We start from the raw sequence: 25128 nt of genomic DNA on the forward strand, positions 1-25128 counted from the left end.
ATCAATACGGTGAAGATGAAGGCAACATGAAAACCATCTGAAGAGTTTCGTGTTGCGGAGGAAAGGATACTAATACCTCCTACTTGGTCACTGCGTTTCTAATCAATGGCAATATCACTGTACATTTTGGATCGAAGTTTCTAGCATTGGATGCATAACACATACTTGCGCGCATCGTGCCAGTCAGAAAAAACGTCAATGTCTCCCTCAAATTGGCTAGCGTGGATCCCGGTGTGGCTGCCATTTGACTCCAACCCTTTTGACTGTGTATTGCAAGGTGGGTCGCTATACGGTTATGCATTTATCCGTTCGCGTCTATGTTATTGCACCGGTTTCATATGAATTAAGTCCTTGAATTATGGTGGTGATGATGAAACGATCATGTTCAGAAACTTTATTGGTGATGCTGATAGTAACGCGCGCGTGTGTGATTGTGTTCCTCAGGTCTGGTTGGTGCGTGTGGAATCTCAGTGTTCTATAATCTCATGAGAGTTCACCTACTCCTTCAGTCAATCAGGTGAGATACTGTTGCTTTTTAATATATATTGTCTCAAAACAATAAATAACCTCTACGGTGTTCATGAATAACCTGTGTTCATGAATGCTTACATCAAATGCAATGTTGTATGCGATAGTGCATATGTGTACAACGTTACTGGTGTACACTTAACTTAATCTCTCCCCTGTAGCAGTGGCTCTGAATATAATGGGGACAGTAAAGACAAGGGAAGGTCAGAGTCTTCGCCTGCAGCAGGGAACAAGCCGTTGGGGGGACATGGGTTGAGTGGTGTGCTGCAGTTTTGGTTCCTGACTGGCCTCCTGTCTCTGGTCGGCCCCCGGGTCTCCTCTCTAGTGGTCCTGGAGTTCTCCCTCAGAGCCGTCGCTGCCTGGATCACTGCAGGACCGGTGAGACACACACAAACACGCACACATCAACACAGTGTGTTTAATATTGTTTTTTGGTTCCTTTTGTAAATATGGTACACCAGTGTTATTTTTGTGTTTTGTTTTGGGGGACATTGTCATTTATTGTTCTATAAATGTATTCCTTAATCCATGCATTAATCTGTCTGTCTGTCTGTCTGTCTGTCTGTCTGTCTGTCTGTCTGTCTGTCTGTCTGTCTGTCTGTCTGTCTGTCTGTCTGTCTGTCTGTCTGTCTGTCTGTCTGTCTGTCTGTCTGTCTGTCTGTCTGTCTGTCTGTCTGTCTGTCTGTGTCTGGCTGTCTGGCTGCCTGCCTGCCTGCCTGCCTGCCTGCCTGCCCACCCAGGATGTCCTCCCAGGCAGCACCAAGCTCATGCTGGTCCAGTGCCAGTTTTCTCTAGGCTGTGCTCTGAGCTGCAGTCTCCACTTCCTCCAGGAGGGGGCTCCCCATCGCTCACTCAGCCTCTTGCTGGCGGCCGGTCTCAGCTGGCTGCTGGCGGGTCACTGCCACTTTCTCTGGGGCCACGTCTCCAGGCTCTACCACATACACAGCTCCCAGCGTTACTGTGGGGTCTGCATCACCCTCCTGAACTCCGGCCACTCCCTGCTCCCCTCGCTGCAGAGAGCCGTGCTCCTGGCCTTTGTCGTGGCTGGCGTGGCCGGCCTCGCCACCGTGCACCACCACTTCCTGTCCGAGGCGGAGTCTCTGAGGTTCTGGACACCACTGACCATCTGCTACACCCTGTTGGTGGTCTATGTCCAAGGTGATGCATCACTTAGATTGACTTGATTTCCATTGAGTTGAATCAATCAATTGAGAGAAGTAGCACGACAACAAGTAGAATAGCCTCTATAAGATCAGGGTCGTGTTCAGTAGTGAGGAAACATTTCACAACAGAGTATAATGGGGCAAGTACTACCTCAATTTGTCCAATAAGAACACATATTTTCATGTTCAGTCACAAAACTTTGCAGTGTGCCCTACTGAACAGAATCACCTTTATTTGCCATGTACATTTACACATACCTGAATTTTACCTGGTGATATGGTGCTGCTAGTGATAGACAACAATTAGAGACAGAATACAGACAGCGGAGTTTACACAGCGTTTACATACATTATATACAAATAGGTAGAGTGAGCATAGAGCTATAAGAGATTGAGCAGTGGCTCTACAAATATACAGTTGATATACAGTGTATGTACAAATGTACATTATCAGTATACATTTATCTAGCACCCTAGTAGTGTCACATTTGTTCATTGTCTTCTCTATTGCCCTCCACAGAGGAGCGGAATCGACACCCTGGCAGTGAGGCCTTGCTGCACACGGTGGCTTTGCGTCTGGGAGCCCTGCTGGTGCTCATGCTGATGGTGGGCCGCTGGACCGACATGCTCCACATCCTCATCACTTTCCTGGGGGAATTTGTCTGTCTCTTACCTTCTCATGACCTCCTCCAAGCCCTGACCCAGGTTAGTGTGGCTCCACAGCCTGTACACATCTCACTCTTGCTCTGTGTTTGCTCACTTTCTCTCTCTCTCTCTCTCTCTCTCTCTCTCTCTCTCTCTCTCTCTGTCTCTCTTTCTCTCTCTCTCTCTCTCTCTCTCTCTCGCTCTCTCTGTCTCTCTTTCTCTCTCTCTCTCTCTCTCTCTCTCTCTCTCTCTCTCTCTCTGTCTCTCTTTCTCTCTCTCTCTCTCTCTCTCTCTCTCTCTCTGTCTCTCTTTCTCTCTCTCTCTCTCTCTCTCTCTCTCTCTCTGTCTCTCTTTCTCTCTCTCTCTCTCTCTCTGTCTCTCTTTCTCTCTCTCTCTCTCTCTCTGTCTCTCTCTTTCTCTCTCTCTCTCTCTCTCTCTCTCTGTCTCTCTGTTCTCTCTCTCTCTCTCTCTCTCTCTCTCTCTCTCTCTCTCTCTCTCTCTCTCTCTCTCTCTGTCTCTCTTTCTCTCTCTCTCTCTCTCTCTCTCTCTCTCTCTCTCTCTGTCTCTCTGTCTCTCTCTCTTTCTCTCTCTCTCTCTCACTCTCTCTGTCTCTCTCTCTTTTTCACCTTCTCTTTCTCTCTCTGCAGGGACAGCGAAATCATTTCACAGGGGTGCGGGAAAACAATAGTTTAAACCTAGACATGTTTCTAAAAAGCCAAGATAATATTTCTGCCAACATTGGGTAGGCTATTTGTTAGTCAACTTGTCTGTAATTACATACATGCAGCTTCTCGTCTGTCATAACTTTGCCGTAGAAGATTTAATAAAGCTTTGCTTACAAGAAGAATGTTAGAATGAGCATCAATAATAGAATGCATCAATAATTTAGTTGAAATCGGTTATGTTTTCTCTTTCATTTCTGCTTCAAGGACCGGGGAGAAAACACAATACCTCTAATGGCACAGACTTTTCATTTCTGCTTCAAGGACCTTTAGGGGGAGAAAACACAATACCTCTAATGGCACAGACTTTTCATTTCTGCTTCAAGGACCTTTAGGGACCGGGGAGAAAATACAATACCTCTAATGGCACAGACTTTTCATTTCTGCTTCAAGGACCTTTAGGGACCGGCGAAAAAACACAATACCTCTAATGGCACAGACTTTTAATTTCTGCTTCAAGGACCTTTAGAGAACGGGGAGAAAACACAATACCTCTAATGGCACAGCCTTTTCATTTCTGCTTCAAGGACCTTTAGAGAACGGGGAGAAAACACAATACCTCTAATGGCACAGACTTTTCATTTCTGCTTCAAGGACCTTTAGAGAACGGGGAGAAAACACAAAACGGGAAAGATTCTTCCGCTCTTATGGCACAGACTTTTGTGATCATACGGTAATCATTGATTCCAAATAATTTTCTGTATCTTCATGTCAGTATTCTCTTTTGTTCTATTGCTTTTTAGGTGGAAGCAGAAGAAGACATTCCCAGCAGATCTGCCCAGCACTCCAGCAGCACACAGCAGCACATGTCACCAAGGAGAAGCCTGTGCTCCATGTGATCAGACATAGACACACAGAGAGACTATCAGGCTGCAGAATACCACAACACAGACCAGTCCCTGTTTCACTCTACCTCAGATAGAGAAAAATAACTTGTTCTTCAAATACAGCCACCTACTGGCCTGTCTCACTCTGTGATATGTTGAAATCCAATAATGTCCCCATTTACGCATATTAATCATTGATACTGTTTTGTCCCATAGACGTACACCATTTTTGTCATAAATCATAGCAATATTAAAATATGAATTGTTGTTTATGACCTTGTTATGACACTGTGTGGTTTTGGACCAGTGAAGGGAGACCTAAACCTGCTTACTTACACAAGATCTGTTGTTTCTTTCCTCTGTCTTCTCTTGAATTATTAACCAGTCTATTACCACAGTGACAAGGACGTGTTTGCTAGAGCCACAAATATACAGTTTGTTCTCTGGCTAAGTGGCTTACATGACACTTTATGGTATAGATACGGTATAGATTTGAGCTGTAGCTAGGAGTTGTAGTCTATTTACCAGATGTCCCGAGTTGACTATTCAAACTATAACAACTGTGATGATAATTTCTATTATTTAAGAGGGGTGAGTATACAGTGAAAGATAGAAGGTGGTAAGGAAGTGGTTGAGTGGTAAGTCAAATGGGGGAATGATGAGAAGGAGAGGGTTGAAGATAGGGATGAACTGAGGTTCATAGACCAGAGGGAGAGGTGTGTGGTAACTGTTGTCTCTACTGGGTGTACCTCGTCCCTTCAAAAAGTAGTCATCACCCTGTTGCACAATCCTAGTAGATTTACATTTGAGTCATTTAGCAGATGTTCTTGTCCTGGGTGACTTACAGTCAAACAGGAAGTACAGACAGGAATCATGCTTTATCAACTAAACGAAAGAGCAATTAGACCATTATTTGGTTTATGATGCCAGCGTTATGTCTAGGGTTTTAAATAGTTGCGAATAAAACCAGATTAAAGTTGAGAACAGGGTTTTATTTGTGGCCAAGGCCACGCAAATGGTTTCTAAAATGCAAATCATGCCTACATGCCTTTTCTGTCCTTTTACAAACACACTTGTTGTGAAATGTTCATCATCCTGTTTGTGTTTCCCTTGGAGTCGCCCTATTTGTACTGAATAAACCAAAAGGCGATTTATTTAAAAGTGATGTAACATTATGTGCTGTTTTCCTACAATGGCCATCTCTTCTCTTACAGAAGTATTAGAGTTGTGTTGTCCGTTTCCCCCTTTCTGCATCTGGGTTCTTGATGAAGGGAAGTTGTGGTGGAGGGGCCTAGATTTTAGGGGCTGATGTCATAACTGGGTATGCCCTCCTGCACCTGTGCCATCACCACAGAGTAGCATTCCATTTGTCAGACACTGGAACAACACAGACCCCCTGACCCAGCTCCCCTTCTGGCAGCTCTCTCTCTCTCTCTCTCTCTCTCTCTCTCTCATTTTCTCTCTCTCTCTCTCTCTCTCTCTCTCTCTCTCTCTCTCTCTCTTCATCCCCACTATTTAAGCAGTAATTTTGCTATGATTCATTGCACTGTAATGTGTTTGCTCCTTACTGCTCCTATTAGTCCAATAACTGATTGAGAAGGGGGTTTGAATTTTAAAAAATGAGCCCTGAGCATCCAGTGTTGTTTTACATTTTTACATTTTTTTTATTTGGTTGAGTTGTAAACTAACATGAATTCATCATGAAATCAAAACATTTTTGCAGAGTGGGGGACGGAAAGAGAAAAATGAGGGGAAGAAAAAAAGGGAGGGCAGACGATGAGGGAGGTTGGATAAATCAAACTGACAGAACAATAAGGGAAAGCAGAGAAAAGGAGAGAGAGAAAGAGAGGGGAAGAAGATAGCTACAGAGCGAGGGGAGCTGGAAAGGCAGGTACAGTCACATCCTGCTGGATTTCATAAGATAAGGTGGGAGGAAAGAAGGGTGTCTTTTCTGTGTGTGTGTCTACTCTGTGTGATACTGTACGTGCTGTGTACATTACTAATGTATGAGTGAATTTGTAAGACTGCATGAGTGAGAGTCTATGTGTGCATGTGTCATGCTTTTTACTGTACTTTGTTAGTGATTAACTGTTCACATTTTACGGTTGGGGAAGTGGTGTTGTCATTCAGTGGGAGAGGAAGGGGGAGGGAGCGAGGGGGAGAGGAAGGGGGAGGGAGCGAGGGGGAGAGGAAGGGAGGTACAGGAGGAAAAGGAGGGGCTTTCTGTAGATAGCTGTTCTTTCTGCCAGGGCTTGCTCTCTCAGTGGCGACTTAGGAGTGACAATAGAGGAGCGGACCTGGAGTGCCGAAACACAGAGAGGGAAAGAGGAAAAGAGAAATAGGTGGAATACAGAGCTCACGTCCACATTTTCCAGGCAGGTATACAATTACACAGTAGAAACTGATTTGCACTAATTATTAGGGGCCTCATTTCAAAGTAGTTTGGCAACAGAGAGGATGCAAGTCTTAGTGCTTGAGTGTGTGTGTGTGTGTGTGTGTGTGTGTGTGTGTGTGTGTGTGTGTGTGTGTGTGTGTGTGTGTGCGTGCGTGCGTGAACGTGTGTGTACTCATTTATGTGTGTATTTTCAACTGTTTGAGTATGTTTTTCATTGCCTGACGACTCAAACTGAATTATTCCTCTGCTCTATGCTAACTATATACTTTTTAGATTGCCATCATTGAAGTTGTTTGTGGTGACGTCAAAATAAGGGTTGTTGTACAAAACAAAGTAATCAGCGATTGGATCATCTCTAACCAATCAGTGTATCAAAGCCAATGATGAATTTTCAAAACGCCTCTTTACCCATGTGTTCTGGGCTGGCTCTGGCCCACCCATACATTTTCTGGGCCCAATCAGAACGGTTATATCAGAACAGAATATGTTTGCATTCTAGAAGTAGTCAGGGAGGTACTCAGACCCAGACTCATTGAGGAAAATAAAGGAATGTCCGTGAGCGTAGCGTTTTGCCAGAGCAGGGAGTTTTGTTAGCCAGGCAATGTTTTTCATACAAGCACAGCATACCGTATGTATACATATTTTATAAATGCTTTTATGTCTGCGTACATTTATGTACTTCATGAGGGAGTGAAACAGGTGAAATGTGGTGTGTAAATGTACAGGTTAAGGTCGGTCAACTGGTGTAAAAAGTTGACATAGAGGGTGAATACCACTACACCTTTAAGAAATAAAAGAGGTGACAATGACAGGCTATTTCTTCATAGTAGACGTAAACATTCTGTGCCCTAACACAGATCAGGCATACATACTGCAATACGTTCACGTAGCTATGAGTGTGAGTGTTGAAATCAGACTGACAACTAAGCATTCACATTACACCTCTCACAGGAATTTACCAGCATTAGTCCTCAGTGTGTTCAATAGTGGCCACTGTATGTTTAGCTTGTCCCTCACGTGTTATTTACAGTGGGAAGTTGAATCAGCTTATTGAATTTGAATCAAATAAATACTATGTTGTTTAGTGTGTTTAATGTTGTACCTGACAACGGTCTGTGGCATTTTGTGTGTTTCAGCATCATGGCGTCGGCTACTCCACAGAACAGGATGGTATCCTCCTTCTTTATTAAGCTGGCATCCCCTTACAAAGCCACAGTCACACAGCACCAACACACATGCACACACAGCGCCACCGCCAATGACATGCCACGTACAGCCATGCGGGTTGGCCCTGAGGACAGCAGTACTCGTAAACTTAGTGTCAGTGGCACACAGTAAGGCACAATTCACAGGCAGAAGAGGGCTCCATCTGAGTCCCAGGGCAGTACACACGAAGGGGCCCAGAGCTTCACACCTTCCCTGGCCAGACACTCGGAGCCCAGAACTCCAGCCAGCCCAGTGACCCCTGACCTCAGCCGGGGTCTGGGAGACACACAGCAGCAACAGACAGAAGCAGACAAGGGTCCTGAAGGTAACCAGGAGTAGTCAATACATGTAAGGGTTGTTGTACAAAACAAAGTAATCAGCGATTGGATCACCTCTAACCAATCAATGTATCAAAGCCAATGATGAATTCAATACATGTATTACAAAATCTGTATTTTTTAGATATGACCATTTACATATAATTGTATTGTTATGAATGATAACAAAATACATACATTGTATAAAGAACATGTTGACAGACAGGTTTGTGATGATGATTACTGCAACTTTCATATCAATACAGAGAACCTCAAAAACCACAAAAACCTCTTGAACCTCTTCCTCACAGAGCTCCTTCCTCCCCCTCCTCCTGTGTCTGTGGATGCTGAGCTGACTGAGGATCTTACACCTCTCTTGCCTCCTCCACACGTATCTGTGGATGCTGAGCTGACTGAGGATCTTACACCTCTCTTGCCTCCTCCACACGTATCTGTGGATGCTGAGCTGACTGAGGATCTTACACCTCTCTTGCCTCCTCCACACGTATCTGTGGATGCTGAGCTGACTGAGGATCTTACACCTCTCTTGCCTCCTCCACACGTGTCTGTGGATGCTGAGCTGACTGAGGATCCTACACCTCTCCTGCCTCCTCCACTCGTGCAGGAGCCCCCAACTGCCCCCCTCCTCCATCCTGTGTCCTCAGACAGACCACCAGTGTCTGACCAACTGGTAAGACTGACTCTACATCCCATGCTATTGGTAGCCATGACATTACAACGACCATAGGATCTGGCAAGACTTCACAAACAGATCTGGGACAAGGCTATGTTATTGCCATTCAGATGTTTTTTTATTTAAATTTAAATTTCACCTTTGTTTAACCAGGTAGGCCAGTTGAGAACAAGTTCTCATTTACATTTACTGTGACCTGGCCAAGATAAGGCAAAGCAGTGCAACAAAAACAACAACACAGAGTTACACATGGGATAAACAAATGTACAGTCAATAACACAGTAGAAAAATCTATGTACAAGTGTGTGCAAATGTAGTAAGGAGGTAAGGCAATAAATAGGTCAATAGTGGCAAAGTAATCACAATTCAGCACTTTACACTGGAGTGATAGATGTGCAGATGAGGATGTGCAAGTAGAAATACTGGTGTGCAAAAGAGCAGAAAAACCAAATCAAACATGGGGATGAGGTACAGTGGGGCAAAAACTATTTAGTCAGCCACCAATTGTGCAAGTTCTCCCACTTAAAAAGATGAGAGAGGCCTGTAATTGTCATCATAGATACACTTCAACTATGACAGACAAAATGAGAAGAAAAAAATCAAGGAAATCACATTGTAGGATTTTTTATTAATTTATTTGCAAATTATGGTGGAAAATAAGTATTTGGTCAATAACAAAAGTTTATCTCAATACTTTGTTATATACCCTTTGTTGGCAATGACAGAGGTCAAACTTTTTCTGTAAGTCTTCACAAGGTTTTCACACACTGTTGCTGGTATTTTGGCCCATTCCTCCATGCAGATCTCCTCTAGAGCAGTGATGTTTTGGGGCTGTTTCTGGGCAACACAAACTTTTAACTCCCTCCAAAGATTTTCTATGGGGTTGAGATCTGGAGACTGGCTAGGCCACTCCAGGACCTTGAAATGCTTCTTACGAAGCCACTCCTTCGTTGCCCGGGCGATGTGTTTGGGATCATTGTCATGCTGAAAGACCCAGCCACGTTTCATCTTCAATGCCCTTGCTGATGGAAGGAGGTTTTCACTCAAAATCTCACGATACATGGCCCCATTCATTCTTTCCTTTACACGGATCAGTCGTCCTGGTCCCTTTGCAGAAAAACAGCCCCAAAGCATGATGTTTCCACCCCCATGCTTCACAGTAGGTATGGTGTTCTTTGGATGCAACTCAGCATTCTTAGTCCTCCAAACACGACAAGTTGAGTTTTTACCAAAAAGTTATATTCTGGTTTCATCTGACCGTATGACATTCTCCCAATCTTCTTCTGGAACAGTCAAATGCTCTCTAGCAAACTTCAGACGGGCCTGGACATGTACTGGCTTAAGCAGGGGGACACGTCTGGCACTGCAGGATTTGAGTCCCTGGCGGCGTAGTGTGTTACTGATGGTAGGCTTTGTTACTTTGGTCCCAGCTCTCTGCAGGTCATTCACTAGATCCCCCCCCCGTGTGGTTCTGGGATTTTTGCTCACCTTCTTGTGATCATTTTGACCCCACGGGGTGAGATCTTGCGTGGAGCCCCAGATCGAGGGAGATTATCAGTGGTCTTGTATGTCTTCCATTTCCTAATAATTGCTCCCACAGTTGATTTCTTCAAACCAAGCTGCTTACCTATTGCAGATTCAGTCTTCCCAGCCTGGTGCAGGTCTACAATTTTTTTTCTGGTGTCCTTTGACAGCTCTTTGGTCTTGGCCATAGTGGAGTTTGGAGTGTGACTGTTTGAGGTTGTGGACAGGTGTCTTTTATACTGATAACAAGTTCAAACAGGTGCCATTAATACAGGTAACGAGTGGAGGACAGAGGAGCCTCTTAAAGAAGAAGTTACAGGTCTGTGAGAGCCAGAAATCTTACTTGTTTGTAGGTGACCAAATACTTATTTTCCACCATAATTTGCAAATAAATTCATTAAAAATCCTACAATGTGATTTTCTGGAGTTTTTTTCTCCTTTTGTCTGTCATCGTTGAAGTGTACCTATGATGAAAATTACAGGCCTCTCTCATCTTTTTAAGTGGGAGAACTTGCACAATTGGTGGCTGACTAAATACTATTTTGCCCCACTGTAGGTAGTTGGTTGGATGGGCTATTTACAGATGGGCTGTGTACAGCTGCAGCGATCGGTAAGTTGCTCTGACAGCTGACGCTTAAAGTTAGTGAGGGAGATATAGGTCTCCAACTTCAGTGATATTTGCAATTAGTTCCAGTCATCGGAAACATAGAACTGGAGGGAAAGGCAGCCAAAGGAGGTGTTGGCTTTGGGGATGACCAGTGAAATATACCTGCTGGACCGTGTGCTACGGGTGGGTGTTGCTATGGTGACCAGTGAGCTAAGGCAGAGCTATACCTAGCAAAGACTTATAGATGACCTGGAGCCAGTGGGTCTGGCGACAAATATGTAGCGAGGACCAGCCAACGAGAGCATACAGGTCGCAGTGGTGGGTAGTATATGTGGCTTTGGTGACAAAACGGATGGCACTGTGATAGACTGCATCCAATTTGCTGACGAGAGTGTTGGAGGCTAATTTGAAAATTACCATGCCGAAGTCAAGGATTGGTATGATAGTCAGCTTTACGAGGGTAAGTTTGGCAGCATGAGTGAAGGAGGCTTTGCTGTGAAATAGGAAGCCGATTCTAGATTAAACTTTGAATTGGAGATGCTTAATGTGAGTCTGGAAGGAGAGTTTACAGTCTAGCCAGACACCTAGGAATTTATAGTTGCTCACATATTCTAAGTCAGAACCGTCCGGAGTAGTGATGCTAGTCGGGCAGGCGGGTGCGAGCAGCGATCGGTTGAAGTCCATGCATTTAGTTTTTAATAGCATTTAAGAACAGTTGGAGGCCACGGAAGGAGTGTTGTATGGCATTGAAGCTTGTTTGGAGGTTTGTAAACACAGTGTCCAAGGAAGGGCCAGATGTATACAGAATGGTGTCATCTGCGTAGAGTTGAATCAAAGAATCACCAGCGGCAAGAGCGACGTCACAGAGAAAATAGTCAGCCCGAGAATTGAACCCTGTGGCACCCCCATAGAGACTCCCAGAGGTCTGGACAACAGGCCCTCCGATTTGACACACTGAACTCTATCTGAGAAGCAGTTAGTGAACCAGGCAAGGCAGTCATTAGAGACACCAAGGCTGTTGAGTCTGCCGATAAGAATACGGTGATTGACAGAGTCGAAAGCCTTGGCCAGGTCGATGAAGATGGATGCACAGTACTGTCTTTTATCAATGGCGGTTATGATATCGTTTAGGACCTTGAGCATGACTGAGGTGCACCCATGACCATCTCTGAAACCAGATTGCATAGTAGAGAAGGTAGGTGGGATTCAAAATCGTCAGTGATCTGTTTGTTCACTTGGCTTTCGAAGAATTTAGAAAGGCAGGGCAGGATGAATATAGGTCTGTAACAGTTTAGGTCTAGAGTGTCTCCCCTTTGAAGAGGGGTTTGACCGCGGCCACTTTCCAATCTTAAGGAATCTGAAAGAGAGTTTGAACAGACTAGTAATAGGGGTTGCAACGATGGCGGCGGATAATTTTAGGAAGAGTGGGTCCAGATTGTCTAGCCCAGCTGATTTGTAGGGATCCAGATTTTGCAGCTCTTTCAGAACATCAGCTGTCTGGATTTGGGCTTGGGCCAGTTGCTGCGGGGGTGCAGAGCTGTTGGCTGGGGTTGGGGTAGCCAGGTGGAAAGCATGGCTAGCCGTAGAGAAATGATTAATGAAATTCTCGATTATCGGGGATTTTTCAGTGGTGACAGATTTCTTCTTCTAGATTTCTTCTGACAATACTATATACTATATACTATATACTAATACCTAACAGGTCCACTTATATTTCTGACGAGACCTCATATGATGACCATTGTGTTGAAAATGTGTTCTGTAATGTCTAGCAATGCACACGGTGATGTACTGATAGTGATGGGTGCCGAAAGCTGTGTACAGAGACTCTGTAGTGTGTAACAGGTGTAAAACAGTACAGTAAAATTCTTACTTCAGAACAATTTACCAACAATGACGTGATAATATCAATAATAAGAATAATATAGAAAATAATAGAACATGTAATCAAAAACACACAAGTACGATATAAGTTGAAGATACTGGACAATGCAAGAACACTATACAGGTCAGTGCCAGTACTTTATTCAATGTACAGGGGTACAGTGGTGTAAAGTATTTAAGTAAAAATACTTTAAAGTACTACTTAAGTAGTTTTTGGGGTATCTGTACTTTACTATTTTTACTTTTCCTTCACTACATTCCAATAGAAAATATTGTACTTTTAACTTAATTTTCCCTGACAACCAAAAGTACTTGTTACATTTTGAATGCTTAGCAGGACAGGAAAATTGTGAAATTCACACTTATCGAGAGAACATGTGGTCATCCCTTCTACCTATGGTCAGGTGGACTGATTAAACACAAATGCATCTTTTGTAAATAATGTCTGAGTGTTGGAGTGCGTCCCTGGCTATCTGTAAGATTGAGTGGCACCCCCCTTTGCCCTCAGAACAGCCTCAATTCGTTGGGGCATGGACTCTACATGTTGAAAGCGTTCCTCAGGGATGCTGGCCCATGTTGACTCCAATGCTTCCCACAGTTGTGTCAAGTTGGCTGGATGTCCTTTGTGTGGTGGACCAGTCTTGATACACACAGAAAAATGTTGAGCGTGAAAAACCCAGCAGCGTTGTAGTTCTTGACACACTCAAACCGGTACTACCATAACCCGTTCAAAGGCACTTAAATCTTTTGTCTTGGCCATTCACCCTCTGAATGGCAAACACACAGCCCATGTCTAAAGGTTTAAAAATCCTTCTTTAACCTGTCCATCTCCACTGATTGAAGTGGATTTGACAGGTGACAATAAGGGATCATAGTTTTCACCTCCATTCTATGTCATGGAAAGAGGTGTTCTTGTTTGTATACTCAGTGTATAAATACTTGTAAATGTTATCATTCAAATATTGCCATGTAAACAGGAGTTATAGTGACCAGAAGCATGATAAATAATGGTAATAGCAATCAATAATCAATTAACAGCAGCATAATGGTAATACATCTAATCAATAATAATAATTTTAGCATAACCATAGGTGTGGGGGGGGTTGTAAAAGTGTGTGACGTCAGTAATGAGTGAGGGTGTATGTGAGTAAGAGTGACAGGGAAGGTGTGTGTCTGAGTGGTTAGAGACCAGTGGATGGGCACAGGGTCCGTGTGGATAGTCTGTGGGAGAGGGAGAGCAGTAGTTTTTAGCCATTTAACAGTCTTATGGCCAGGAGATAGAAGCTGTTTCAGAGTCTGTTGGTCTGAGCCATGATGCACCATAACCACCTGCTGGACGGGAGTATGGAGAAGAGTCCATGTCTCGTGTGGCTGGAGTCTTGGTAATTTTTCGGGCCTTTCTCAGTCGTCGCCTGGCACTGCCTCCCTTTACTTAGAAGAAATAAGATTTTATCTAAACTTCTCAGAAAAACATGAACCTCCCTGTCGCCTCATTGTGTTCTCGATCTCACTCAAAACAATGAAAACAGGCCAATAAGATACCTGAACGGAGGGGCACTGGAGATTTGATGTATTTTTTGCAAAGAACAGTGTGCAAGACTGGGGCACCTTTCACCATTACCATGAACTGTAACCCTATTCCCTCTCCATCCAGAAGGTTTGGACCCCAACATTTCTAATTTTGAGACTGAGAAAATAGTGTATTGATATTAGTTGAAAATGGCACTGTTAAGGCTTAAGAATACTGTGTCTGTGTGCTAAAACTAAATGATTAGTCACGCAAGTGAAGAATCTTTAACTTTATCTCCCTTCTTTACCCACAGAGCGCTGCTGTGGCTAGACAGCAGGACGAAAGCACACCATCTAATGGGGGGGAACAGAAGGAACCGTCTCGGCGTATCCAGGGCAGTCTAGAGGAGCAGCTAGTGATGGTAGAGACCAAGGGTAAGGTGAAGGGTGAAACTGTGTCTGGTAACTTTTAGAAATGTCACCCGGGCCTGGCACCTTTCACATTTGATAGAGGTTGAATTACAGGGGAGCGAGAGGGGCTGGGCACCCTCATAACAAATCAGGTACTGTCAGGATGGAGGCAGGTGCAGGAGAGCAGATAATAATGAACAGGGGCACTTTTATTATAGTTCCAAAAACCGAGAGCACTACATAAAATCAAATGCACATAAAAGTAGAGCGTGTTAACTAACACCACCTAACATGAAAACAATTACACACAAAACATGGGAAACAGAGGGTTAAATATAAGTAGCTTAATGGGGAAATGAAAAGCAGGTGTGTATGGAAACAAGACAAACGGACATATGAAAAATGGAGCAGCGATGGCTAGAAAGCCGGTGATGTGGATCGCTGAACGCTGCCCGAACAAGGAGAAGAGCTGACTTCGGTAGAAGTCGTGACAGTACCCAGACACGCGACTCCAGTGGCGCGCCAACACTGGCCTCGAGGACGACCCAGAGGACGAGGAGCAGGGCGAGCCGGCCGGCGACGGTGAAAGTCACGCAGCAGTTCAGGGTCCAAAACATCTGCAACCGGAACCCAGCACCTCTTCTCCGGCCCGAACCCCTCCCACTCCACGAGGTACTGAAGGCCCCCCAAACGACGCCTCGAATCCAGGATGGAACGAGCGATGTACGCCAGGGCCCCTCGATGTCCAAAGGGGTGGAGGAACCTCCCGCACCTCAGATTCCTGGAGCGGACCAGCCACCACCAGCCTGAGGAGAGACACATGGAACGAGGGGTTAATACAATAAGGGAAGCTGTAATCTATAACATACCTCGATCTCCCTCAGGACTTTTTTTTTTTTTACCCAGTTTTCTCCCCAATTTCATGGTATCCAATTGTTGTAGTAGCTACTATCTTGTCTCATCGCTACAACTCCCGTACGGGCTCGGGAGAGACGAAGGTTGAAAGTCATGCGTCCTCCGATACACAACCCAAGCAGCTGCACTGCTTCTTAACACAGCGCACATCCAACCCGGAAGCCAGCCGCACCAATGTGCCGGAGGAAACAGTGTACCTGGCAACCTTGGTTAGCGCGCACTGCGCCCGTCCCGCCACAGGAGTCGCGATGAGACAAGGACATCCCTACCGACCAAGCCCTCCCTAACCCGGACGACGCTAGGCCAATTGTGCGTCGCCCCACGGACCTCCCGGTCGCGGCCGGTTACGACAGAGCCTGGGCGCGAACCCAGATTCTCTGATGGCAAGGCTAGCGCTGCAGTACAGCGCCCTTAACCACTGCGCCACCCGGGAGGCCCTCCTCAGGACTTTAAATGGCCCTACAAACCGCGGACCCAGCTTCCGGCAGGGCAGGTTACGGGTCGAGAGCCAGACCTGGTCCCCCGGTGCAAACACCGGGGTCTCACTGCGGTGACTGTCCGCACTGGCTTTCTGGGAACGCGCAGCTCGCTGGAGATGGACACGGGTGGCCTCCCATGTCTCCTCCACATGCCTAAACCAGTCGTCCACTGCAGGAGTCTCGGTCTGACCCTGATGCCACGGTGTCAGAACTGGCTAGTACCCAAATACGCACTGAAAGGGGGAGAGGTTAGTGGAAGAGTGGCAAAGCGAGTTCTGTGCCATCTTGGCCCAAGGCACAAATGCTGCCCACTCCCCCGGCTGGTCCTGGCAATAGGACCGCAGTAACCTGCCCACATCCTGGTTGACTCTCTCTACCTGCCCGTTACTCTCAGGGTGAAAACCTGTGGTAAGGCTAATCGAGACCCCCAGACGTTCCATGAACGCCTTCCAAACTCCTCACGTGAACTGGGAACCCCGAGCAGACACTATATCCTCAGGCACCCCATAGTGCTGGAAGACGTGCGTAAACAGGGCCTCTGCAGTCTGTAGGGCCGTACAGAGAACAGGCAGAGGGAGAAGACGACAGGACTTAGAAAAACGACAGATGTGACCAAGGTCGTTGTGGAACGGGTAAGGGACGTAACTTACCTCTGGGCAGGTGTCTCGGAGCCTTACAGTGGGCACACACAGAGCAGGAGGAGACATAAACCCCCACGTCCTTAGCCAAAGTGGGCCACCAGTACTTCCCAGTCAGACAGCGCACCGTCCGACCGATCCCCGGATGACGTGTGGGCCCAAGAGATCAACTGGTCACGGACAGCAGACGGAACGTACAAACACCCAACGGGACACTGGAGGGGAGCGGGCTCTGTACGCAACACCTGCTCAATGTCCGCATCCAGATCCCACACGACAGGCGCTACCAGGCAGGAGGCCGGGAGTATGGGAGTTTGATCCATGGGCCGCTCCTCTGTGTCATACAGCCGGGACAGTGAGTCTGCCTTCTTATTCTGGGAACCTGGTCTGTAAGACAGGTAAAGAACATAAAACGGGTAAAGAACATGGCCCACCTTGCCTGACAAGGATTCAGTCTCCTCCCTGCCCGGATGTACTCCAGGTTGTGGTAGTCAGTCCAGATGAGAAAAGGGTGTTTAGCCCCCTCAAGCCAATGTTTCAATGCTTTAACCACAGCCAACAACTCCAGGTCCCCCACATCATATTTACACTCCGCTGGCCTGAGCTTCTTCGAGAAGAAAGCACAGGGGCAGAGTTCGGTGGCGTACCCGAGCACTGAGAGCACAGCTCCTATCCCAGCCTCGGACACGTCCACCTCCACTATGAATGCCAAAGAGGGATCCGAATGGGCCAGCACTGGAGCCGAAGTAAACAGAGCTCTTAGTTGCCCAAAAGCCCTGTCCGCCTCAGCGGTGATGTAATGGGCGCAGCAACCTGACCAAAACCCCAGATAAAACTCCGGTAGTAATTGGAAAACCCAAAAAAAATATATCACTGCACTTCCTTTGTCGTGTTGAGAGTCAGCCAATTACGCACAGCTGCAATGCGGTCACTCTCCATCTCCAACTGGCGAGTGTAGAGAGTATAGAGATATTGTTATCCACGTCGGCACCAACGATGTTAGGATGAAACAGTCAGAGATCACCAAGCGCAACATAGCTTCTGCGTGCATATCAGCTAGAAAGATGTGTCGGCATCGAGTAATTGTCTCTGGCCCCCTCCCAGTTAGGGGGAGTGATGAGCTCTACAGCAGAGTCTCACAACTCAATCGCTGGTTGAAAACTGTTTTCTGCCCCTCCCAAAAGATAGAATTTGTAGATAATTGGCCCTCTTTCTGGGACTCACCCACAAACAGGACCAAGCCTGACCTGCTGAGGAGTGACGGACTCCATCCTAGCTGGAGGGGTGCTCTCATCTTATCTACCAACATAGACAGGGCTCTAACTCCTCTAGCTCCACAATGAAATAGGGTGCAGGCCAGGCAGCAGGCTATTAGCCAGCCTGCCAGCATAGTGGAGTCTGCCACTAGCATAGTCAGTGTAGTCAGCTCAGCTATCACCATTGAGACCGTGTCTGTGCCTCGACCTAGGTTGGGCAAAACTAAACATGGCGGTGTTCGCCTTAGCAATCTCACTAGGATAAAGACCACCTCCATTCCTGTCATTACTGAAAGAGATCATGATACCTCACTTCTCAAAATAGGGCTACTTAATGTTAGATCCCTTACTTCAAAGGCAATTATAGTCAATGAACTAATCACTGATCATAATCTTGATGTGATTGGCCTGACTGAAACATGGCTTAAGCCTGATGAATTTACTGTGTTAAATGAGGCCTCACCTCCTGGCTACACTAGTGACCATATCCCCCGTGCATCCCGCAAAGGCGGAGGTGTTGCTAACATTTACGATAGCAAATTTCAATTTACAAAAAAAAAAAATGACGTTTTCGTCTTTTGAGCTTCTAGTCATGAAATCTATGCAGCCTACTCAATCACTTTTTATAGCTACTGTTTACAGGCCTCCTGGGCCATATACAGCATTTCTCACTGAGTTCCCTGAATTCCTATCGGACCTTGTAGTCATTGCAGATAATATTCTAATTTACATTTACATTGGTGACTTTAATATTCACATGGAAAAGTCCACAGACCCACTCCAAAAGGCTTTCGGAGCCATCATCGACTCAGTGGGTTTTGTCCAACATGTCTCTGGACCCACTCACTGTCACAGTCATACGCTGGACCTAGTTTTGTCCCATGGAATAAATGTTGTGGATCTGAATGTTTTTCCTCATAATCCTGGACTATCGGACCACCATTTTATTACGTTTGCAATTGCAACAAATAATCTGCTCAGACCTCAACCAAGGAACATCAAAAGTCGTGCTATAAATTCACAGACAACACAAAGATTCCTTGATGCCCTTCCAGACTCCCTCTGCCTACCCAAGGACGCCAGAGGACAAAAATCCGTTAACCACCTAACTGAGTATCTCAATTTAACCTTGCGCAATACCCTAGATGCAGTTGCACCCCTAAAAACTAAAAAAATGTCTCATAAGAAACTAGCTCCCTGGTACACAGAAAATACCCGAGCTCTGAAGCAAGCTTCCAGAAAATTGGAACGGAAATGGCGCCACACCAAACTGGAAGTCTTCCGACTAGCTTGGAAGGACGGTACCGTGCAGTACCGAAGAGCCCTTACTGCTGCTCGATCATCCTATTTTTCCAACTTAATTGAGGAAAATAAGAACAATCCGAAATTCCTTTTTGATACTGTCGCAAAGCTAACTAAAAAGCAGCATTCCCCAAGAGAGGATGACTTTCACTTTAGCAGTGATAAATTCATGAACTTCTTTGAGGAAAAGATAATGATTATTAGAAAGCAAATTACGGACTCCTCTTTAAACCTGCGTATTCCTCCAAACCTCAGTTGTCCTGAGTCTGCACAACTCTGCCAGGACCTAGGATCAAGAGAGACGCTCAAGTCTTTTAGTACTATATCTCTTGACACAATGATGAAAATAATCATGGCCTCTAAACCTTCAAGCTGCATACTGGACCCTATTCCAACTAAACTACTGAAAGAGCTGCTTCCTGTGCTTGGCCCTCCTATGTTGAACATAATAAACGGCTCTCTATCCACTGGATGTGTACCAAACTCACTAAAAGTGGCAGTAATAAAGCCTCTCTTGAAAAAGCCAAACCTTGACCCAGAAAATATAAAAAAACTATCGGCCTATATCGAATCTTCCATTCCTCTCAAAAATTTTAGAGAAGGCTGTTGCGCAGCAACTCACTGCCTTCCTGAAGACAAACAATGTATACGAAATGCTTCAGTCTGGTTTTAGAACCCATCATAGCACTGAGACGGCACTTGTGAAGGTGGTAAATGACATTTTAATGGCAACGGACCGAGGCTCTGCATCTGTCCTCGTGCTCCTAGACCTTAGTGCTGCTTTTGATACCATCGATCACCACATTCTTTTGGAGAGATTGGAAACCCAAATTGGTCTACACGGACATGTTCTGGCCTGGTTTAGATCTTATCTGTCGGAAAGATATCAGTTTGTCTCTGTGAATGGTTTGTCCTCTGACAAATCAACTGTAAATTTCGGTGTTCCTCAAGGTTCTGTTTTAGGACCACTATTGTTTTCACTATATATTTTACCTCTTGGGGATGTTATTCGAAAACATAATGTTAACTTTCACTGTTATGCGGATGACACACAGCTGTACATTTCAATGAAACATGGTGAAGCCCCAAAATTGCCCTCGCTAGAAGCATGTGTTTCAGACATAAGGAAGTGGATGGCTGCAAACTTTCTACTATTAAACTCGGACAAAACAGAGATGCTTGTTCTAGGTCCCAAGAAACAAAGAGATCTTCTGTTGAATCTGACAATTAATCTTAATGGTTGTACAGTCGTCTCAAATAAAACTGTGAAGGACCTCGGCGTTACTCTGGACCCTGATCTCTCTTTTGAAGAACATATCAAGACCATTTCGAGGACAGCTTTTTTCCATCTACGTAACATTGCAAAAATCAGAAACTTTCTGTCCAAAAATGATGCAGAAAAATTAATCCATGCGTTTGTCACTTCTAGGTTAGACTACTGCAATGCTCTATTTTCCGGCTACCCGGATAAAGCACTAAATAAACTTCAGTTAGTGCTGAATACGGCTGCTAGAATCCTGACTAGAACCAAAAAATTTGATCATATTACTCCAGTGCTAGCCTCTCTACACTGGCTTCCTGTCAAAGCAAGGGCTGATTTCAAGGTTTTACTGCTAACCTACAAAGCATTACATGGGCTTGCTCCTACCTATCTCTCTGATTTGGTCCTGCCGTACACACCTACACGTACGCTACGGTCACAAGACGCAGGCCTCCTAATTGTCCCTAGAATTTCTAAGCAAACAGCTGGAGGCAGGGCTTTCTCCTATAGAGCTCCATTTTTATGGAACGGTCTGCCTACCCATGTCAGAGACGCAAACTCGGTCTCAACCTTTAAAGTCTTTACTGAAGACTCATCTCTTCAGTGGGTCATATGATTGAGTGTAGTCTGGCCCAGGAGTGGGAAGGTGAACGGAAAGGCTCTGGAGCAACGAACCGCCCTTGCTGTCTCTGCCTGGCCGATTCCCCTCTTTCCACTGGGATTCTCTGCCTCTACCCTGTTACGGGGCTGAGTCACTGGCTTACTGGGGCTCTCTCATGCCGTCCCTGGGGGGTGCGTCACCTGGGTGGGTTGATTCACTGTTGTGGTCGGCCTGTCTGGGTTGGCGCCCCCCTTGGGTTGTGCCGTGGCGGAGATCTTTGTGGGCTATACTCGGCCTTGTCTCAGGATGGTAAGTTGGTGGTTGAAGATATCCCTCTAGTGGTGTGGGGGCTGTGCTTTGGCAAAGTGGGTGGGGTTATATCCTTCCTGTTTGGCCCTGTCCGGGGGTGTCCTCGGATGGGGCCACAGTGTCTCCTGACCCCTCCTGTCTCAGCCTCCAGTATTTATGCTGCATTAGTTTATGTGTCGGGGGGCTAGGGTCAGTTTGTTATATCTGGAGTACTTCTCCTGTCCTATTCGGTGTCCTGTGTGAATCTAAGTGTGCGTTCTCTAATTCTCTTTCTCTCTTTCTTTCTCTCTCTCGGAGGACCTGAGCCCTAGGACCATGCCCCAGGACTACCTGACATGACTCCTTGCTGTCCCCAGTCCACCTGGCCATGCTGCTGCTCCAGTTTCAACTGTTCTGCCTTACTATTATTCAACCATGCTGGTCATTTATGAACATTTGAACATCTTGGCCACGTTCTGTTATAATCTCCACCCGGCACAGCCAGAAGAGGACTGGCCATCCCACATATGCTCTCTAATTCTCTCTTTCTTTCTCTCGGAGGACCTGAGCCCTAGGACCGTGCCCCAGGACTACCTGACATGATGACTCCTTGCTGTCCCCAGTCCACCTGACTGTGCTGCTGCTCCAGTTTCAACTGTTCTGCCTTATTATTATTCGACCATGCTGGTCATTTATGAACATTTGAACATCTTGGTCATGTTCTGTTATAATCTCTACCCGGCACAGCCAGAAGAGGACTGGCCACCCCACATAGCCTGGTTCCTCTCTAGGTTTCTTCCTAGGTTTTGGCCTTTCTAGGGAGTTTTTCCTAGCCACCGTGCTTTTACACCTGCATTGTTTGCTGTTTGGGGTTTTAGGCTGGGTTTCTGTACAGCACTTTGAGATATCAGCTGATGTACGAAGGGCTATATAAATAAATTTGATTTGATCTCCACCCCTGATGTGGAAAAGCGATACCCTAGGAAGGAGATGACCTGCCTTGACGTACAGGTCATTCTCCAACAGTCGTCCAAGTACCTTGCGCACCAAGGTCACATGCTCGGCGCATGTAGCGGAGTAAATCAGAACCTCCATCCTTCACAAAAAAATAAAGTCGAGGAGGTGGGTGAAGTAGAGGTCCGAATGTACCCCTGACGCAGAGATTTAGAGACATGTATTCATAGCCACTGAGTGTCATATGTTAGAGGAATTAAATTCCTATATGTTTATTACCCAAGTCAACTAATACACTCAGCCCATTTCTAAGGACTTGTAAGATACTTATTTGCATAAAATGGGTGGAGACCAGTCTCAAAAATCAAGCAATAGCGTTTATTCTCATGAGTACTGAACATGATACAATTTACAACAGGTTATAAACTGAAAATGAAGTCATAGGTTTTAAACTGTCCCGTCCCTCCTCCACTCCGATACAATGGCAGTACAGTTCACAAGCCTTCCTACATCATTCCTCACCGGTTTAGATCATTTAAGACCAGGCCACGGTCTCCCTGTGTAGATAAGCATTCTAGCCAGTCTGACTATAAGTTCATTCGTTTCTACCAAGGAACAGACAGTGTTCTAATTCTTGATTAGAATTTACACATTATATTCAGTACTATGATTAAAATAAAGTTCATACATCTATACAGTAACATAATAGTATTCTGATTAGTCAGTCCTGATTGAAATGTATACATAATCATTGATTTTAAAAAATCCCTTAACATACGTATTCATAGCCACTCACGACCACCCCGTGAGAGCTCTCTGTTGCCAGGAAATAGTGTGATTATGTAGAGCCAACCAAGGAAGGCCTAGGACCCAAGGAAACACAGGAGAGTCAATGAGGAAGAGACTGATTCTCTGCTCATGACTCCCCTGCATAACCATGGCCAAGGAGATGGTGGCCTCCTTGATTAGCCCGGACCTTAATGGTCGACTATCTAGAGCGTGTGCCGGGAAGGGTTTAACTATGGGAAAAATAGGGATCCCTAACCTAATGGCTAATGCTCTGTCGATAAAATTCCCAGCTGCGCCTGAATCAACAAGCGCCTTATGCTGGGGGAATGTGGGGAAACAAACAGGTGGTCAACAGAGGACAATGGATGAGTGTGGTGCAAACTCACCTGAGGTGACGCCAGAGTGCCCTGCCTGTTGCCTCGACTCCCAGAGGAACCAACACGGCACCGACCGGCAGTGTGTCCTCTGCGGCCACAGATGGGGCACGTGATGGCTCCTCCTCCAGTCTCCCTATGAGCAGCCCCACCTAACTCCATGGGCACCAGAGCGGGCGTGCTGGACGATGGAACCGACAGAGCCCCCTCTGGATGTCCGCGGGTAACCGGCAGGTTATCCAACCGGATGGACAAATCCACCAGTTGGTCGAAGGAAATGGTGGCATCCCTGTAGGCCAGTTCACATCGGACGTCCTCTCGTAGGCTGCATCGATAATGGTCGATGAGGGCCCTGTCGTTCCAGCCTGCTCCTGCGGCCAAGGTCCGGAATTCCAGGGCGTTCCTCATGGAAGAGCCTCTCCCCCGCCCGCTCTGCCCTCAGGTGGATGGTTGAAGATGGCCCTGAAGCGACGGGTGAACTCAGTGGTTTGGCGCCGTGTCTCCTCTCCACACGGCGTTTGCCCACTCCAGCGCTCTTCCTGAGAGACAGGAGGTGAGGGCAGCCACTCTCTCCCCTCCTGAGGGAGCTGGGTGCACAGTGGCCAGGTAGAGGTCCAGTTGTAACAAGAATCCCCAGCACTGTGCTGTTGTTCCATCATACTCCCTAGGAAGGGAGACGCATCACACTGGAACTCTCTCCAGATGGAACGGATGGAAATAACCCCAGTTGTACTGGTCGAGACTTCCTGTCTCTCCCAGCAGTCCATGGTCTGGACAACACGATCCATCATGGCACCAAGATGTTGTAACATGGCCGAATGTTCCTGGACACGCTCCTCAACTCCTCTAACCGGGGTACCTGCTCCTGCTGACTCCATTGAAGGTGTGTAATCCTGTCAGGATGGTGTATTGGAGGCGAAGTCAGGTGCAGGAGAACAGATTATAATGAACAGGCGCACTTTTATTATAGTTCTAAAAAAAAACGAGAGCACTACATGAATCAAACGCGCTCAAAAAAAAAACCGGGACATAAAAGTATCGCGCTTAAACTAACACCACCTAACATGAAACCAATTACACACAATACATGATGGGACACAGAGGGTTAAATACAAGTAGCTTAATTGGGGAAATGAAAACCAGGTGTGTATGGAAACAAGACAAGACAAATGGATATACGAAAAATGGAGAGGCGATGGCTAGAAAGCCGGTGACGTCGATCGCTGAATGCCGCCCGAACAAGGAGAGGGGCTGACTTCGGTAGAAGTCGTGACAGGGACACTGCATAAGAAGTATAATATAATAATAATATATTACATTTACAGTAGCAGATTGTATTTTGTGGTATGCATTCTTTGAATATTATGTAGTGCTCAGTGCTGCGTGTCCATTCTCAATATAGCCTTTCATATGACAAAATAAACTAATATATTATACAGTATTGCTTTGCGCTGCTCTGCCTCTATCCATGTCATCAAGCTTTTTTCAGACAAGCATGTTCTTTGTATGGCTTCATGCATAATTTCCTCAAGGGAACACAACACACATGCTAATTCAATAATATGCAAGGAAAACAGGCATATGCAAGGAAAACAGGATATATGCAAGGGGAATAAACCCAGGGGCTGTATAGTTCTGAGAACATAAACCATGATAGGGGTGGACATGGTGTGCTATGCAATATCATAGCACACACAGTAGAGGTGTCATTAAAACCTCCATGATTTAGACCTACAATGATTACTTGCTTAACCAACCTCCATTTAAATAGAATATTCACAAAGCAATTATACAAATAAAGGCTCTTTTATTTGGGAAGAATTACGCTTATCCTGTCAA

General features: G+C 45.8%; 1 protein-coding gene and 1 pseudogene across 1 annotated transcript; both read left to right on the top strand.

Annotated features, from left to right (window-relative positions):
* The first annotated feature begins 164 nt into the window (after window positions 1–164).
* Window positions 165–5040, top strand: LOC115131672 (transmembrane protein 82-like; annotated as a pseudogene).
* A 2132-nt stretch (window positions 5041–7172) lies between these two features.
* Window positions 7173–24730, top strand: LOC135572949 (amyloid beta A4 precursor protein-binding family B member 1-interacting protein-like). Its single transcript, XM_065021887.1, has 6 exons — window positions 7173–7178; window positions 7417–7450; window positions 7620–7811; window positions 8115–8494; window positions 14336–14456; window positions 21491–24730. The coding sequence occupies exons 1-6, from the start codon at window positions 7173–7175 to the stop codon at window positions 21502–21504; spliced, it is 747 nt and encodes a 248-aa protein (XP_064877959.1). The 3' UTR covers window positions 21505–24730.
* The last annotated feature ends 398 nt before the right edge of the window (window positions 24731–25128 follow it).

Source organism: Oncorhynchus nerka, linkage group LG2 (assembly GCF_034236695.1).
Source record: "Oncorhynchus nerka isolate Pitt River linkage group LG2, Oner_Uvic_2.0, whole genome shotgun sequence".
Lineage (NCBI taxonomy): Eukaryota > Metazoa > Chordata > Actinopteri > Salmoniformes > Salmonidae > Oncorhynchus > Oncorhynchus nerka.